This window comes from Strongylocentrotus purpuratus, unplaced genomic scaffold (genome assembly GCF_000002235.5).
Source record: "Strongylocentrotus purpuratus isolate Spur 01 unplaced genomic scaffold, Spur_5.0 spur5_scaffold_11, whole genome shotgun sequence".
NCBI lineage: Eukaryota > Metazoa > Echinodermata > Echinoidea > Camarodonta > Strongylocentrotidae > Strongylocentrotus > Strongylocentrotus purpuratus.
This window is the reverse complement of record NW_022145596.1, coordinates 29215293-29232070: the sequence shown is the minus strand read 5'-3', so window position 1 is coordinate 29232070 and position 16778 is coordinate 29215293. Positions and strand designations below refer to the sequence as shown.

The window sequence follows — 16778 nt, the reverse complement described above, 5'->3', positions numbered from 1 at the left end:
GGACGGGGGTGTGCCTCCGTAGCTACGCCACTGATTTTAATACATCAGAGAATATAGTTAGAGAATATATAGAGAATCTATTCATTATTTTTCATAGATACACCTGTAAGTATCACTCGTACATGTTTTTTTTTCTCGAGTTGAATAGTTTTATTCATACTGGTAGATTTTTCGACCAAGCAATTTAGGCACTACAATGAGCATCCAGAGAAATAAATGTAATTACATATTTCAGTTCTTAGTTTGATTTTCTATAAACTATACAACTGTCTACACTTGTTTCTTTGGTATAATAATCACATAATGAAAGGAACATTGCTCATAACAGAATTACGCTGAATTTACAAAACGGCAGCATGAACTATTATAGAGAAATTTCAAAATGTTTCAAAGGCCTGATCATGAAAGTCATTGTTGACCATTTATGGTAAAGAAAAGTTATATTATTTCTTCATCTGCTTGGACATTTATCAAAGTACATAATCATTAACCACATACAACTCACACTTTCGTTTTAGAACAAAGCTTTGGAAACAAAACGCTGATTAATATGCAAAATAGAAGTAAAAGGTCACTCGAATATTTGGTTAAAGATTAGTTGATGTGTCATTATAATTCAGTATAAAAGACAAACATTTTGTTTCCTCTTCCAAGATACATAATTATAATAATAATAATAAGTAAATCTATATAGCGCAGCCACTATAATATTATGAATCATATTGCTCCGATTGTCTCATTTTCGCTCGCTGGAACATTGCCAGCACAAACCACTGACCTCTACCTCCTGGACGGATCATCGCCCATTCCTATTCACTATACGTTACGTACTAAAAGGCTGTAATGTCTGACCATTCATGAATATTCATGTTTTTGCTTACCTCGGCAAAATGTTTGCTTTTACTAAATGGAAAAATTACGGTTGGTGGTTGGATGAAATGGACATAATGAACCAAGCAGAAGTGATCTATGATAATTCATGCTTCTTATCCTTCGTGTGCTTGACCTATAATGTTAAAATCGCTTAGCAAACTGAGTCCAAAGTTCGACTTGTTTCACATGTGTATTATAGGCAATGACGAGCTTGCAACCTATTTTGATCAAATTACGGTGGGTGAACTTTCAAAAGTCAATGGGACATGAGGGTTCCAATGAAAGAGCTAGTGATAACGTAATTCGGGGTGGATGTGCTTTTCGTTTAATATAAAAAGAATTTTTAACGATTTTTGGGGTGCAATTCCATAGGCTAACATGTATGGGTGCTGACTCTGACGATAGGGGGCGTTGTGAAATGAGACTAAACGGAGCTATATGATAAAAAGTATCATAATTATATTACCCCATATCAGTGTTGGCTGTAGCTGAGCTGCCATAGTAAGGCGCTAAAGCATTCAAGGAATTTCTTCCTACCGGGTTCCCATTTACTTCACCTGGGTGGAGAGTGGCAAATGTAAATTAATGCCTTGCCAATTATGTGTGAATCGAAGCGCAATAATGAATTTAGACAGAATGAGAAAGTGATGTTAAGATGAATTCATGATCAGGGACCGTGTTTGCCATTCGTGAATAGTGGAATTTTGCCTTCTACACTGTTAAAAAAGTTGGGCAGATGTTACTGGGTAAATCGAAGTTGGGCATATCTTGTCCGATAACTGGGCTATTTTCTCCCAATCATTTACTATATGAAGTTACCTCACGAAAGGTAAAAAAAGGTTGGGTAGGTGTTACTTGGCAAATCGATGTTGGGCAAATGTAGCCCAACAATTGGGTTATTTCTTACCAACCATGTAGTAACCGATGAAATAATTGGGTAATGTTATTAGGCAAATTAGGGTCGGGCCATTTTTGTCCAACATTTGGGTTATTTTCTCCCAACCATTCACTACATGTATTTACCCAATTACATGTTCAATATAAGTTGGGCAGATGTAACTGGGCAAACGTAAGTCAGGCAACATTATTATACAACAATAATGTTATATTCTTATATTAGAGGTGTCGTGGTCGAGTGGATATGTCACACGACTGTAGATCACAAGGTCCGCGGTTCTAGTCCCTCCGCGGCACTAATGTCCTTTTGCATATAATATTTTATCCAACTTAATTGCCCCACTAGTGTCTAATATATGCTACACATTATGGTGAGAATTGGGTGAATTTCTGATTGGGTAAATTTTTGTTGGTTAACAGTTGGGTATTTTCTTTTTACCCAACAGTTGGTTGTACACATAATCGCCCTCATGTTGGGTAAAAATTGGGCGCCCAATATTTTTTTAGAGTGTATTGGGCCTTTTAGAACGTAAGGTATGCTGTCGCATTTAGCCTTATGTGCTACCCCCTTTGTCATTAGTTTTCCTTTACAGTTTCCGGAGGAGGGCTTCCCGGGATCACCATCTCTGATCGTGATTATTCAAATCTTAATTCGAGTCCAGATCCTGCCATCTTTTCTTGGTAGAGTTGATCAAATCGACGATTCTGATCTTCTGAGAAGTAATTCTTCCAATCTCCGACCACCCCTACAAAGAAAATAAAAAGAAGAAAGTTTACACTCATACGACAAGAAATTAAACGTCTAGAAGTCGCCAAAATTGTGATAAAATAATTCCAAATGTTTCTGCTAAATCAACGCATATAGATTTTTACCAACGTTCGGAGGTTCAAATGTGAGATAACGACTGAGTAAATGGATAGGCTAATTTTTGATATAGCGATACCGACTGGCACTAAGGTGTACGCAGGGGGAGGGGGATAGGCTAAGGGAGCTTCATCCTCTCATGGGAATATTGATACCACAAATGTACCATAGGAAGAATGGGAGAGAGAGTCAAAGGCCCGAATTCACAAAGGAGGTTTACATAATAGCCCATTATTTAAACCTTCATTTACATAACCTATAACGTGACATAGGGGTTAATGGGACGAAGACCCTATTTGACTGACATTGGAACAAAGGGATGGAGGGTCCAATGAAACAGGGCATAGCGGGATACACGAGCAACTGGACAGAGGATCAAAGAGACACATGACCAAAGGGACATAGGTCCATATTCAATGCGACCTATGGAACAAAGGACTATCGAGGCATGTGGGACGTACACCAATTTGACATTGGACCAATAGGACTGAGGACCAGGGAGTCAAAGACAAAAAATTCATATGATCAATGGTACGGATAATTATTGTGACAAAGGACAACATTGGACAGAAGTCGAATGTGATATATAGGACCCATTATGAGGAAGGACCAATGTGACATAGGACTCATTGGACAAACGACCAATGGGACATTGGACATTATGTGACGACGGACCCATGATGAGGAGAACCAGTGAGACATAGTTCCAACCGGACGAAGGACCAATGTGTCACACAGCCCATGAAACGAAGGACCAATGGGATACTTGAACAGTTTAACATAGGACCAATTGGAAGGTAAAGCAATATGCCACAGGACCAATATGATATAAGACAATGGAACAGAGGATTACAGAGCGTAGACCTGCACCAGAAGCTTTACCTTTCCGCATGAATGATTTCTTGTTTTTGTTGTCCATTTCTTTCTCGTAAGCGACGTCGGGGTTCGTGCTTTTATTCTTTTTCATGAATTTGAAACTTGACGCATCGACGATACGGTCAATGATGTCGTCTGATAAAGATTTTCCCATGAACTCGGCGATCAGAACTACGGCTTTCCTCGAGTCCTATCACAATTAAGAAAGTATGCGTAGCGAAGTAAGTATGTTTGAACATCAGTATCAAAATAGCTATCTGTCATCTTTTTCGACGTTTCTACTGTCGTTTATTGTTTGGCCATGAAACCAAGGAAGTTCCCTAAGATATATGGATGAAACATTCATTTTATTAATGCATCATTGTATCCATCGTCATTTTCATAATCTTTTGTAAAGAAATTCTGAAAAAAAAGAGAAAGCTCTGTCATCTTTTTCGACGTTTCTACTGTCGTTTATTGTTTGGCCATGAAACCAAGGAAGTTCCCTAAGATATATGGATGAAACATTCATTTTATTTATGCATCATTGTATCCATCGTCATTTTCATAATCTTTTGTAAAGAAATTCTGAAAAAAAAGAGAAAGCTCTGTCATCTTTTTCGACGTTTCTACTGTCGTTTATTGTTTTGGCCATGCAACCAAGGAAGTTCCCTAAGATATATGGATGAAAGATTCATTAAAAAAAAAAACTAATGCATCATTGTATTCATCGTCATTTTCATAATCTTTTGTAAAGAAATTCTGACAAAAACAAAAAACTCTGATTTGATTAATAATTGTGGGTTCATTCCACAGGATTCCAATGAAAAATATTTTGTTCTGTTTTTGTTGTCGTATTTAGGTGCCCCGACTCCTTTTGACCCCATGGACAAACTTTTTTCTTGTAACTCTACCCTGTGCAAGTATATATATATGCACCCCTCTTAAAGGTGACACAAAGTTTTGGTATGGGGTCATGAATTTGGTTCAAAAGAACATATTGGAAGCATATGCAATTTTACAATATTCAATGATCGTTGTCGCGGTTGAAATCGAGCCTAAAGCGATGAAATTGTAAATAATAAACTCTTTATGTTATAAAGCGCCCTTTCAAGACTGATATTACTTTAGCTTTAAAACAATGTTTCTGAATCGACCGATTTGCTAATCCTGTGTAGAAATTATAAATCAGAACTGCATATTCTGAGAGTTTCATGGTCGCAGCTACCATGGAATGGCCTTAGGTGCTATACGAAATATTTGAAATTTACCGGCCAAAAAATAAATGTGCTCACTCCCCCCCTCCCCCCCCCCCCCCCAGAGCGACTTTTCGGCTGGCGCGATTTTCAAATTGTCGGGAGCAAAAACAACAAAAAAGTTGGGCCCCCTCCCCTAAAAAATCCTGGATCCGCGCCTGTTTGACACAGAACGTTTATATCTTACCTGTTTCATGTCTTCATAGGTAAGGAACAGAACATTCGAATGATTCCTGAGCTTCCACCAGTAAAGGGTGTGGTCAAACCAAGAACCGTTAGGAACTGGATGAGATATGGAGAAGACAGAATTGTACAGTTTAATTCACAATAACGAATGACCATTCCAAAATTTAGCTGAGCTAGAGCCTCAGAGACCGACATCCCAATATACCGGTAGCCCACCAGACAGGTCTTGTGGGCTGTCGGTCGACTTGGATGGCCCCATTTAATAGCCTACATCACCTGGAGAATCCCTTAAACCACTGCCACTGGCCCACTGGAACCTATATCACCGTGACTAACGCAATGATTATCTTATCTAACATACTTATCTTACATTTCGTATAGCAATGTATTAGCATTAAATGACGTACATATATATTCATTGTTTGATACTTCTTATATAAGAGTATTAATGAATAGCATAACATCTCGCACATTCACGATCGTCGATCTACCCGTGATATACGTCAATTGCATATTCCTACATGATAGAACATTGTTGGTATATATTTCATTTCATTTATTTCTATACATTCAAGTTTTAAAAAAACATGCATATACAAAAATGTACATTATAAAATACAAAAGGAATACATACATAACCAGTAAGTGACAAAGGAGGGAAATAAGATGGTAAACCAGTATTGCGGAGAGGAAACAAACACATAAATGCAGAGTTGCTTATCAAGGTTAATCCCAAGTCGTATCCAATTCAGAGAGATCTACCTCTATCGGCAATGAACTCTTCAAAGAACTCGTCCCACGACGTGTAGTGTGGAAGATCTTTGAATAGCAGGCAGAAGTGGTAGTAGGAAACAGCCGTATCCTTCGGGTTCCTAGCCACGTACACAACCTTGGCCTGGGGATCATCTTTGAGTCCCTCAGGAAGCCATCTTTGGACCACGTGTGTTTTCAGTATTCTGGGTGTATCGGTTGGCATTGCGTCTGCAGCTTCAGCAATTGTTGGTGCCGTGTTTAACTCTGCCTCCGTCTTGTACTAAAAGAATGGGATTTCAAACCAAAGTCTATTAATATTAAGGAGAAAAACACTTAAACGTTAACATGTCCTCATTTTAGCAAAGTAGGCGGCCTACTCTTTTGTTCGAGAGCTTCAAGGTTAAGTATTTAGAGCTATTTACAAAACCTTGTTATGCCTACAAGATCCCAAAGACACGAGTAGCCTGTGGTGAAAGGGCTTTTTCATCTGCAGCACCTTGTCTTCGGAATCATTTACCATTTAATTTGAGAATCATAGCTTCCTTATAGACCTTTAAATCCAAGCTGAAATCTTATCTTTTCTAACAATACCTGTACTTGGCGCTACGACACTCATCCGAACTTTCTCGTCCAAAATTCCTCATTTTTTCTATTTTTCTTGGGTAATTGCCAAGGGGGTAACTGTCCTGATACGCCCATCGTCATTGATTCCTAGATCCGCCGTACATACGAGTTAAACCCGGCGCACATAAAGGCATTCTATTTCGTTAAATAAAAATAACTTACTTTCAATAAAAGCAGAAAAATCAGACAAACCAATCAAAAAAAGTTTGAGCAAAATCGGATAACCAATAAGAAAGTTATGAATTTTTGAAAAAGTATGTAAAACCATGGAACAATGAGAATCACAACACAAATTGTCAAGATGGTTATCAGTTTGTGACGTCATGTCCTCACAACTTATCAATTGCTTTATATAGTTTAATACCATTAATTTCCCTTTTTATCTAAAAAAAAACTTGATTTCCCCATGCCTTTGCCCAGGTTATATGATTTGTATCATATTGCGTGCATGACATTTCTCAAAAACTTTTATGAATTTTGAAGAATTGATGCTATTTTCTGAATATTGTATTTCATAATTATTGATTTTTATATAAATAGTAAATCAAAATTCGATTTTTCATGATTTAACTGGACAAAAATTACTCTTTATTTGTGCATCCACACAAAAACATATTATTTTTCATTAAACTTGGATGCTGGGTTGAAGAAATAAGATTCTTAGGGGGAAAATAGGAAATTTATATTATCAATATAAAGAAAATAATTAGTAGATAGTGAAGACCATACGTCACAGACTCATGAGTGAGTTGTCAATATGTGTAGTGATTTTCAAAGTTTTTCATGTCATTAAAAATTCATAACTTCCTTATTAGTTATCCGATTTTGCTCAAACTTTTTTTGATTGGTTTGTCTGATTTTTCTGGTTCTATTGAAAGTAAGTTATTTTTGGAGTGGACTTGGGCTTTAAATCGATTCGACAACTAATAATCTTTATTTCCCGCTTCAAGACATTTTCAAGCCCCCCCCCCCTTTTTTTTTTAGGGAAGTTCTAAATTAGTAATACCTGTCAAATGCCGTTGGAATTTAACCTTTTCATTTTGTTGGCCTGCAAATGGGACATAGTACCTTTAATTGACGGTAGCAATGACGCCCCATGTGTATTCGGCATGATGCTTATATTTACCACCCCAGCATCAGGTACATCAGGACATTCCAAGAATGGAACCAACTTGGAGATATGCTTCCCTTCGAAGAAGGACAGATCTGCTTCAACTTGCACCAGCATCATGATCTGTTGAGCCCACGTGGTTCCTGGTATCATTGAAACAAATGAATGTGTACCATTTCATGAATTTTATTTTTTCTCTATCAAAGCACTTACAATATAAATACAGCACTTGCAGATTATGATAACCAAGAATAACCATTGCAAAAATCTAATGGCGAGACTTTTAATAATTCAAGACTCACCATAAATTTTCTATATGAAGTGACTTTTACAAATTCAAAGAAAATTTATGTCTTCATGTAAAAATTGTCACGTTTTGCGCTGTTAGAACATGATACTTTATGAGCTATGACGACCGATTATATCCTTTTCCACTTGGGACAGACATACAGACAGACAAAGGAGAGGATTCGTACACAGTTGATGTATGGAAAATGGGACAGTCGTGGATCCAGAATTTCTTAGGGGGGGGGGGGGGGGGGGGGCCCAAATTTGAAATTATGCGAGCCAAATATTGGTACGTAATGGTGACCATACAGCAGACAAATATCAACATCACCCCTATCTTACATGAAGGCCCCGCAAGTAGAGCGTAGCGTAAATTAAAGTGGGGTCTAGGGGCAGAGCCCCCGAAAGCTCAGGGGTATGGGCAGGGGTGTCGATTTGTATCCGTGGTTGGGGGGATGATAGGTGCAAATGTTTTCGGCAATGGATCAAAGCAACCAAGAGGTAGAAGCGTGTGGCAGGTTGCACCCCTCCCTTCCAAGTTATTAACTTGTTCAAGTCACTCTCAATAAAGATAACATTTCAGAGAATATGGGATCCATGTGGGTCCCACATGGGCTTGCTATTTGGGTTATTATCCTCTCAAGCGCGTAGCCAGGATTTTATTTATGGGGGGCAGTAACGAGCACGCGAAGCGCGCTCCCTAGAGGGTGGGTGCAGGGAGGGGGAATTTTCATTAAATCATTAAAGAAAGAAGACGATTCGTTGTACCATTCTCGACTCTTAATCCTTGTCTGAATTCAGTCCCCCCCCCCCCTACCCCATTCCTCCCGCGCGAAGCGCGGAAGCTTTGACGTTTCATTAAATTATTAGAGAAAGAAGACGATTCGTTGTACCATTCTCGACTCTTAATCCTTGTCTGAATTTAGTTCCCCCCACCCCCTCCCACGCGAAGCGCGGTAGCTTTGACGTTTCATTAAATTATTAGAGAAAGAAGACGATTCGTTGTACCGTTCTCGACTCTTAATCCTTGTCTAAATCCTTTTGACGTTTCATTAAATTATTAAAGAAAGAAGACGATTCGTTGTACCGTTCTCGACTCCGTCCTCTTCCTTTCTTCTTTCTCGCTTCTTTTTTTTTCTATGGGGAGGAGCCCCAGGAAGCTCAGGGGTTTAAAGCAATAAATTACCGTGAGATGAGCATCTAGGGCCCCTCTACGGGCCCTAGGTGGGGTCCAGGGGCAGAGCCGCTGGAAGCTCAGGGGTTTTAGGCATTTAATTGCGGTCAGATGAGCATATTTTGATAACTTATTTGTGACAATGCATATCACTAATTGGAGTGGGGCCGAGGGGGCGGAGCCCCCGGAAGCTCAGGGGATTTAGGCGATAAAGAACGATCAGATGAGCATCCAGGGGCCTGCCTTAGGGCCATTGGTTGGGTCCAGAGGCAGAGCCCCGGGATGCTCAGGGGTTTCAGGCGTTTAACTACCCTCAGATGAGCATATTTTGATACCTTATATAAATTATGACACTGGTAGGACACTAATTGGCATGGGGTCCAAGGAGTCGAAAGCTCAAAGGTTTTAGGCATTAAATGATCGTCATATGAGCATCCAGGGGCCCGCCTTAGGGCCTTAGGTGGAACCCATTGAGCAAAGCCCCCGGAAGCTCCGGGGGTTGTAGGCATTTAATCACGGTCAGATGAGCATATTTTGATACCTCATCATGTTGTGACCCTAGCAGATCATTATTCTTTCTTTCTTTCTCTCTTTCTTTCTATTTTTCAATTAATATACTTTTACAGAAAAAGTTTGGGGGGGGGGCTAGAGGCCCACGAGCCCCCGCCGTTCCGTGGGCCCTGACATGTTATGTAATTTCAGCAACATTTGTAAATCACCGGTATCGAATTAGAAACACACCACGTTTGAATTTTTTTGGGGGGTGGTCCCATCAGTTAGCCACTTGGCCCCTAACCCGATCTACACCAAATCACAACTGATCTCCCCTTCTTTTCACCTTTTTGGGGGCTCCGTTTTAGCTCTCCTTTTTCCCTTTTCCTTCATTCTCTCTTTTTTTGGCAGGGGCGGGGGCGGCAAGGGCCTTGGTGCCCCCCGATCCACAACTTGTTGCCGGGAAAATTACAACTGATATCCCACTTCTTTTCTTTTCTTCTTCCTTTTTTTTCCTTCACTTTATCTCCCTTTTTCCTTATTTCTTTTCCTTTCTTTTCTTCTCTATTGGTTTTTGCGAGGGGGGGGGGGGGGGGCAAGGCCCGCTCGGCCCCCTGGATCCGCGCCTGAACTGGGAACTGAACTTTAAATGGAATACAGCCAGTGAACTCGTACAAATTAGTAACTCGTACCGACTTGGGGGCATTTAGAGCATATAAAATATACTACGATTTTTTTCGCCTAGCTGTCCTGAGTTCTGTACGAGTTGTTCGTTACTAGGCTTTCAATAAGTAGTCACGTCGTAACCCACTCGTACTCAGTTCGCACTCAACTCGTAATCAATGTTACCTAGTTCAGGAAAGTGTAAGCAGGGCTCCCATTTGGCCGAGTTGGAGCCTTGAGTTGTGGCGAGCTGGCTCGATCTTATGGCAAGCCGTTTTATCATCAAAACATATTTCTTGATATCAAAAAATAATTTTACGTTGTAAAGCAATGGTAATTCTTGATATCAAGAATTCGATTTCGTGATATCAAGAAATATGTTTTAATGATAAAACTGCTTGCCATACGATCGAGCCAGCTCGCCACAACTCGTGGCTCTAACTCGGCTAAGTGGGAGCCCTGCTTAAGAGGAGCTTTAGGTTACCCACCTGTCTTTGGATAAGTGATAATAAACACGTCATCCGATCGGAGTTTGAAATTCTTGGTCTGCTCAATACACTTCTTGGTAAAGAAAAAGCTCGTGATTATGTTATCGTACTCGTAGCAAGTTTTGGCAACATGTGCCGGAGCCTCGGCGAGGAGGGATGACATCTCCCCGGTCCAAGACCGGACAGGTTCTAAAAAAATGCATTACATTATTGTTAGCAATGAATCATTGTAATTATTTATAATTTGATTATTACCGTCATCATTACTAGAGAATTGGTGATTAATCGTTCACAAGAATTTGCTATTGTTGCTATTATTATAATTATCATAAATACAAACTTGAGTTGAATTAGGGATTGACATTAACCTTTAAGATAACATTTGCATCAAAGTCAAAATGAGGATGCGCAATGGGTCAGTGGTAGAGCGCAGTGGTAGAGTAGTGGTCTCGTAACCGGGATCGAGGTCCCGGGTTCGAAACCAAGTCGATGCGGTAGAGCCCTACGGTAAGGAATTAATCCCCATTACCATATAAGTCCCTCAGACAGGTCTTAAAGCCATCAGTCCACGCATCGTTTACTTACATGTACAAGCATACACATGCTTTCTTAGCAGTAAGGTAAAACAAACAAACAAACAGATCGACATCAAACTCGAGTCTAGATTGACATCAAACCCAATGTATTGGTATTAGTTTCCAGTTAAGATCTGATTAAATTCAAAAAGAGATCGTGTCAAACTAAAGGACTGATTTAATATTGGCATCAAAGTCAAGATGAGATAAATATCGAAATCAAGTTGGTATTAGTATCAAACTCAAGATGAAATTTATATCAACCTTTAGATGAGATCGACATACCAAACTTGGGTTGAGATTGGCATAATTTAAGTGGTATCTAACACATGATGAAATTAGGATCACAGTCCAGATGAGATAAGTATCAAAATCGAATTTCATAATAAAATAACGTCCAGGGATCGCATTGGGTAGCAATTGATTTGTAACTTAATTCTTAACTCTTCATAAAGACGAGTCCTTTCTTATACTGTCTTGTCACACTTCACCTTAGAGATGAGTTATTCAGAGTCAAACTAAATCATTTTGATTCTCTCTCTAATATGATTCTCTCGATCAAGCTACTTGCCTTTAGTTCCAGCCATGTTTGGATCCCGATCCTTCTCTTCTTACTGGCGAAAAATGATTCCTCGTTATACAGCTCCAACCCGTTTTCACGTCCCAACAGGACCTTTGGAACATCACTTGTTTGTCCGCCTTCTTTCCTCACATGATTGCATCATAGTAGTCCATGATTGCATCAAAGCAAGCCCTTATAAGAACATGGTACTCTAACCTTTGGGTTCAGAATTTCTACAGTAGGAGTAGATCAAAGCTCAGTGCGTGTTCAGCCTACAAGAAAGGTACACGAAACTCGTACAAAGTATAAACATGACAAAGAATCGTTGTATTGCGAGAGGGTCGTGCACACTAGAAAATAAACTTGTATAGGCCTAAAGAAACGTCAAATAACGAGCTAGTGAAATAACTATTCTTGCTACAAAAGCTCGATCCAAACAGATTTCAAATTCAATATGAAATACCTACAGGACCATTCTGTCATCACATGGTTGCATCAACACAAGCCCCGGCACAAGCCTCTACAAATTAAGAGCATGGTACTTAACCTTTATTTATTCTTTAAAATAACAAGCTACATAACAATACAGAAAATAACTACTTAAATTTTACTGACATTATTAATTTTATAAACACAACGCCACAGGCTATCGTCGATCCAACAGAGCAAAACTACGAAGAGAGGACCAGAAACTACGCCCTCTCACATTGCCTGGCGAAATTCATCCACGATGATGGAAAACATCATGAAAACCAACAACCTTTACATTTAAACTTTCAGAAGTAGGAGTACTTAAAAATTAAGTGCCCTAATCATGTTAATTATATTATACGAAACTCATATAACGAAACGTCGTATAAAGAATCATTGCATAGCGAAAGGATCGGACAAACTAGAAAACAACATCGTATGAAGAAAGTCGTAAAAAGGTAGCCGATTTTCGGCTCACGAGCCCCACCCACTAAATGTTTGTACGATATGACTATCAGACAAGAACCAAAGGCGTGAACCCAAGGGGGGTGGGGTGAGTGCCCCAACTTCTTCAAGTAGCCCCTTTTTACATAGGAAAAGTGCACCCCTTTACTTCAGAAAAGTGCCCTATTTATTTATAATAGGTGCCCGTTCCTAATTCTTATAAGTACCCTTTACCAATGATATAAGGGCCCCCTTTCCTTTGTAATAAGTGCCTCTTCCCCTCCTGATAAGTGCCTTTTTTCATCTGAGGTGAGTGCCTCGTTTTACCCCTAAGTGCCCCCTTTATTTTGACATGCGCCCCCTTCTTCTTTTTAATAAGTGCCCTTTAACTCCTGATAAATTCGCTTTTTCTTTTATTGTAAGAGCCCTTCCCCTTTTAATAAATGCCCCTTCTCTCACCTATGATAAATGCCTCTATCATAATCTGATAGATGCCCCTTTTCTTTCCCTACAAATTCTCTAATAAGTGCCCCTTTTCATTCTCACATGTGTCCCTATTCATCTCAAATGAGTGCTCTATTTCAGGTACATGAAGTGCCCCTGACCACCTCTGATGAGTGTATATTCACCTTTATAAAATGATGACGTAGATCCTAATCAAATGCTTGGTTGAAAGCGTACACGTGACCAGGCATTTATTTTGCCTAACGCGTAATTTTTGTAATGACCGGTCATTACCACATCTTGTTGTTGCTATCGTAACCATTGAGATTTCATCGTTTTACTTTTACTCGCGAGAATGGCTGCCGCTGCATTTAAAGTGCTTACTTTTGAAATTCTTTCAACTGCACAAATGCAAGAGTTATTGAATGGGACTGATTCTGCTAGTACCAAGAAGAGCATAAAGTTTGGCTTTGCGAAATTTGAAGCCTTTTTGGGCCTGAAACAAATTGAATTGGGTGAAATCAAAACCGACAGGCTTCGACTGGATAACGTTTCGTGCACTTTCTATTCAAGTCTCCGTCGCAAAGATGGATCGTGGTATAGCAAAAAAACGATGCAAGTGATCAGGTGAAGGCAAAGGCTCCACCAAGCACAAACCCGCGATCTCAGCTAGTGACATGGAATCATACAAAACTCATCGGTGCTCGATTGTGACACGCCAGCTGGATTACAGAACAAAGTCTTCGTCGATTTTATGACATAGATCTACTTTTATAGTCGTGGTCGAGAAGATCTTCGAGAACTTAAACCAGACGATTTTCGACTTGAGACAGATGAAGACGGACTTCGATGCATCAGTAAAAGAGATCAATTGACAAAGAACAATCGTGAGGATGGTGATGATGAGGTGACGAACAACGGAGTGATATACGAAATTCCAGGAAGTTCAAAGTGTCCAGTTGAGAGTTTCATGCTGTTTGTATCGAAGCTAAACAAAGATTGCCCTTTTCTATGGCGGAAACCAAAAGCAAAGAAGCCAGAAGATGGTGACAACTGGTACTGCAATGCTCCAGTTGGCAAAAACACAATGGGAAATAAGATGAAACAAATTTCCCAGAAAGTTGGATGCTCAAAGTTGTACACAAACCACTGCTTAAGAGCAACATGCATCACGACTCTGGATAGAGCCGGTTTCGAGTCTCGAAACATTCAATCAGTGAGTGGCCACGGGCAGAAGAAACAAATGTCCTCACATCTTGGGAGTCATCTCTACGAGAAAAGAAGCATCAATTTGCCTAGTGCAACTCAATCGGTTCCAGATCCTGGACCAGGTCCAAGCAGGCCTAATCGCGCCTGTTCCATGCACACGACCAGACAGCCGCTTGAAATAGTAGTTCCGGATCGTGACTCAGATAATGCAGATATTCATGTGAATTCCCATCAACAACTATCTTTTTCACTTTCGCAGGAGAAGGTACACCAGGACCTTACAACGACTTCAAATACTTTTCAAATCCACGATTGTGTGGTGAACATTTATAATAATTAATGGAATGTTCAAGACAAGACTTTGTGTAGGCCTAGATCTACATGTACATATGTTCGGCTTTGACTTGAGTTTGACTTTGACTATTTCAGCTTTTTAAACAATTCTACATGTACATTATCGCTGTTTGGAAGTTGCACTTTGGAAAGACATTTTTACCTTGCTGGTTCGGGATCTAAGTTACTTCAAGTTCTACGTAGACTCGAGTCTAGACGTTCATTGTTAAAGTTGGAGTTTCAATTTCAAGTTTTTCTATGATCTGTTGCATTTATTTACAAGTTTATGATGGATGATCATGTTGATTTAAAAGGTAAGACTAAAAAAGTAAGATCAAAACATTAAAAAAAAAAAACGAGTTCTAGATCTAGTCTAGTAGGTCTACTAGTAAAATCTAGTCTAGACTGAGCATAGGTTAGAACTTAGATCTAGAATAGACCTAGGGTCTATATCAGTCTTACCTAGTCTAGATCTCATTCTTGAGATGAGGGTGATTTATCAAATAACAAGGATCCACGTCATAATTTTTTAAAACAAATAATACACATCATTTTGTTCGGGCATTAGTAACATTACCCACACTCGGTACCTTTGAAAAGGTCTAACCCGCCCTCGGCTATCGTCTCGGGCGGGTTAGAATTTTCCAAAGGTACCTTGTGTGGGTAGGCTAATTCTTACTAATGCCCTCACTGCTGTGTATTATTTGTATACTTATTAATGCCTCTTTTCAAATCGGAGAAGTGCCCCTTAAAGCCTTATATTTTGACCAGTTCCTTTTTTCCTTTGTATGCCCAATTTCTTATAAGTGCCTCTTTTTATTTTATCACGTGACCTCTTATCCTTTATAATAAGTGTCATTTTCCTTCTGATAATTAACCCTTTTCCTTTGTAATGAGTGTCCTTTTTCTCGTTCTCATAAGTGTCCTTTTGGTGAATGCTCCTTATCAGAAGCGAGAAGTGCCCCATTTTCACATATGATAATTCCCCTTTATACTTTGACACGTACTCCTTTTCTTTTGTAATAAGTGTCTTTTTTCATTTGGATAAGCGCCCCTTTTCCTTTCACAATAAAATGTGCTCCTAATTTAAAGGGACAAAGATCAACCTTTTCTTTAATTTCACGCAAAGATCGCAAGCTTGCATTTAAAGTTGATACAATTATGTTTCTTATTCAAGGTCTTTTCAGTTTTACATGATAAGATTGTGTTTAAAAACCGTATAAGGATTTTTGTTCTTGTCTTTTTAAGATGTAATTTTTTCGTACTGCGACCTCACAAATCTTAAAATTTTGTATGACTTATTGAATATTTCTATGAGTTTCGTATAGCCATACGGTGTATTTTAGAAGTCTGAACGGGGATAGCATTCACTGTGTCTCCGTTCGTTGTGAGCATTATTTGCAGTGTATTTCATGAAAGGAAAAAAAACCTCTTGAGTAAACATCTTGAGTATACATAACCATTTGAACATTGGCCAAGGGTTTTGTTGGTTTTTAGTAGTCTAGACTTCAGTTTTTCTCCCTGCTGATATGTTAATCTATGATCATGGTAATTTCGGATTTTAGAATGCGTTGCTAGAATTCCTTGTCACTTTTTATTCATTTTTTTCGATACTTATGCGCGTTGAATATTTACAAATCTAAAAGAAACGCTAAAAACTCGGATGCATGCTGTGCTCCCGTGCAAATTATGGGGAATATATCAATATAAAAAGCGGTTGTTTGATTGGTGAAGAAAAAGAAACATTGGTAAACCACCGCTCGGTCGCTTTCTCTTTTCGCTTGTTTAGGTATTTATCAAACTTAAAAGTGAACTACTCTGAAAAAAGCCCCCAAAAATCCAAAAGAAATCCGAACAGCAGAATGTTGAAATTAAGTTTGAATGAAATAGGACAAAACTAAGAACGGTATTAATTTTGAAAGTTGTCATCATTATACACATGGGAAAGTCAAATTGGCCATTGGTAAGGTGACTGTGACATACTGCCGGACAACTTTCTCTTTTGTTTCAACCCCCTAAATTACAAAAATGTCAATATGTGTAAAACAGTAGTGTTTGAGTGAGTGTTTTCTTTTAGAGGACTTGTTACAACATGCTATCCATAATATAGTATGTTGAGTGTCCCAAGGGATAAGGTCACTTCTCAAACTCATCCATGATATTGTCGGACAAGGTATTCATATCTCTGATGTGGACTGGCATCCACCGCGAGTAG

At 39.1% G+C, this 16778-nt stretch overlaps 1 protein-coding gene across 1 annotated transcript; it reads right to left on the bottom strand.

The window, feature by feature from the left end:
- Positions 1–1400: 1400 nt before the first annotated feature.
- LOC765152 (sulfotransferase 1C2) lies at positions 1401–11921 on the bottom strand. The gene is made up of 7 exons (XM_030981119.1): positions 11672–11921; positions 10526–10714; positions 7436–7563; positions 5695–5965; positions 4934–5028; positions 3518–3701; positions 1401–2516 (listed from the first exon to the last, which is right to left on the bottom strand). The coding sequence occupies exons 1-7, from the start codon at positions 11685–11687 to the stop codon at positions 2407–2409; spliced, it is 993 nt and encodes a 330-aa protein (XP_030836979.1). The 5' UTR covers positions 11688–11921; the 3' UTR covers positions 1401–2406.
- Positions 11922–16778: the final 4857 nt, after the last annotated feature.

What these genes read in the sequence shown, in the direction of transcription:
- LOC765152 (XM_030981119.1), bottom strand. An exon ending in TATCACTTATCCAAAGACAG is followed by an intron (nt 7,564 to 10,525) that starts GTGGGTAACCTA and finishes CAATGATACCAG; the next exon opens with GAACCACGTGGGCTCAACAG. An exon ending in AGAGTTCATTGCCGATAGAG is followed by an intron (nt 5,029 to 5,694) that starts GTAGATCTCTCT and finishes TATCTCATCCAG; the next exon opens with TTCCTAACGGTTCTTGGTTT.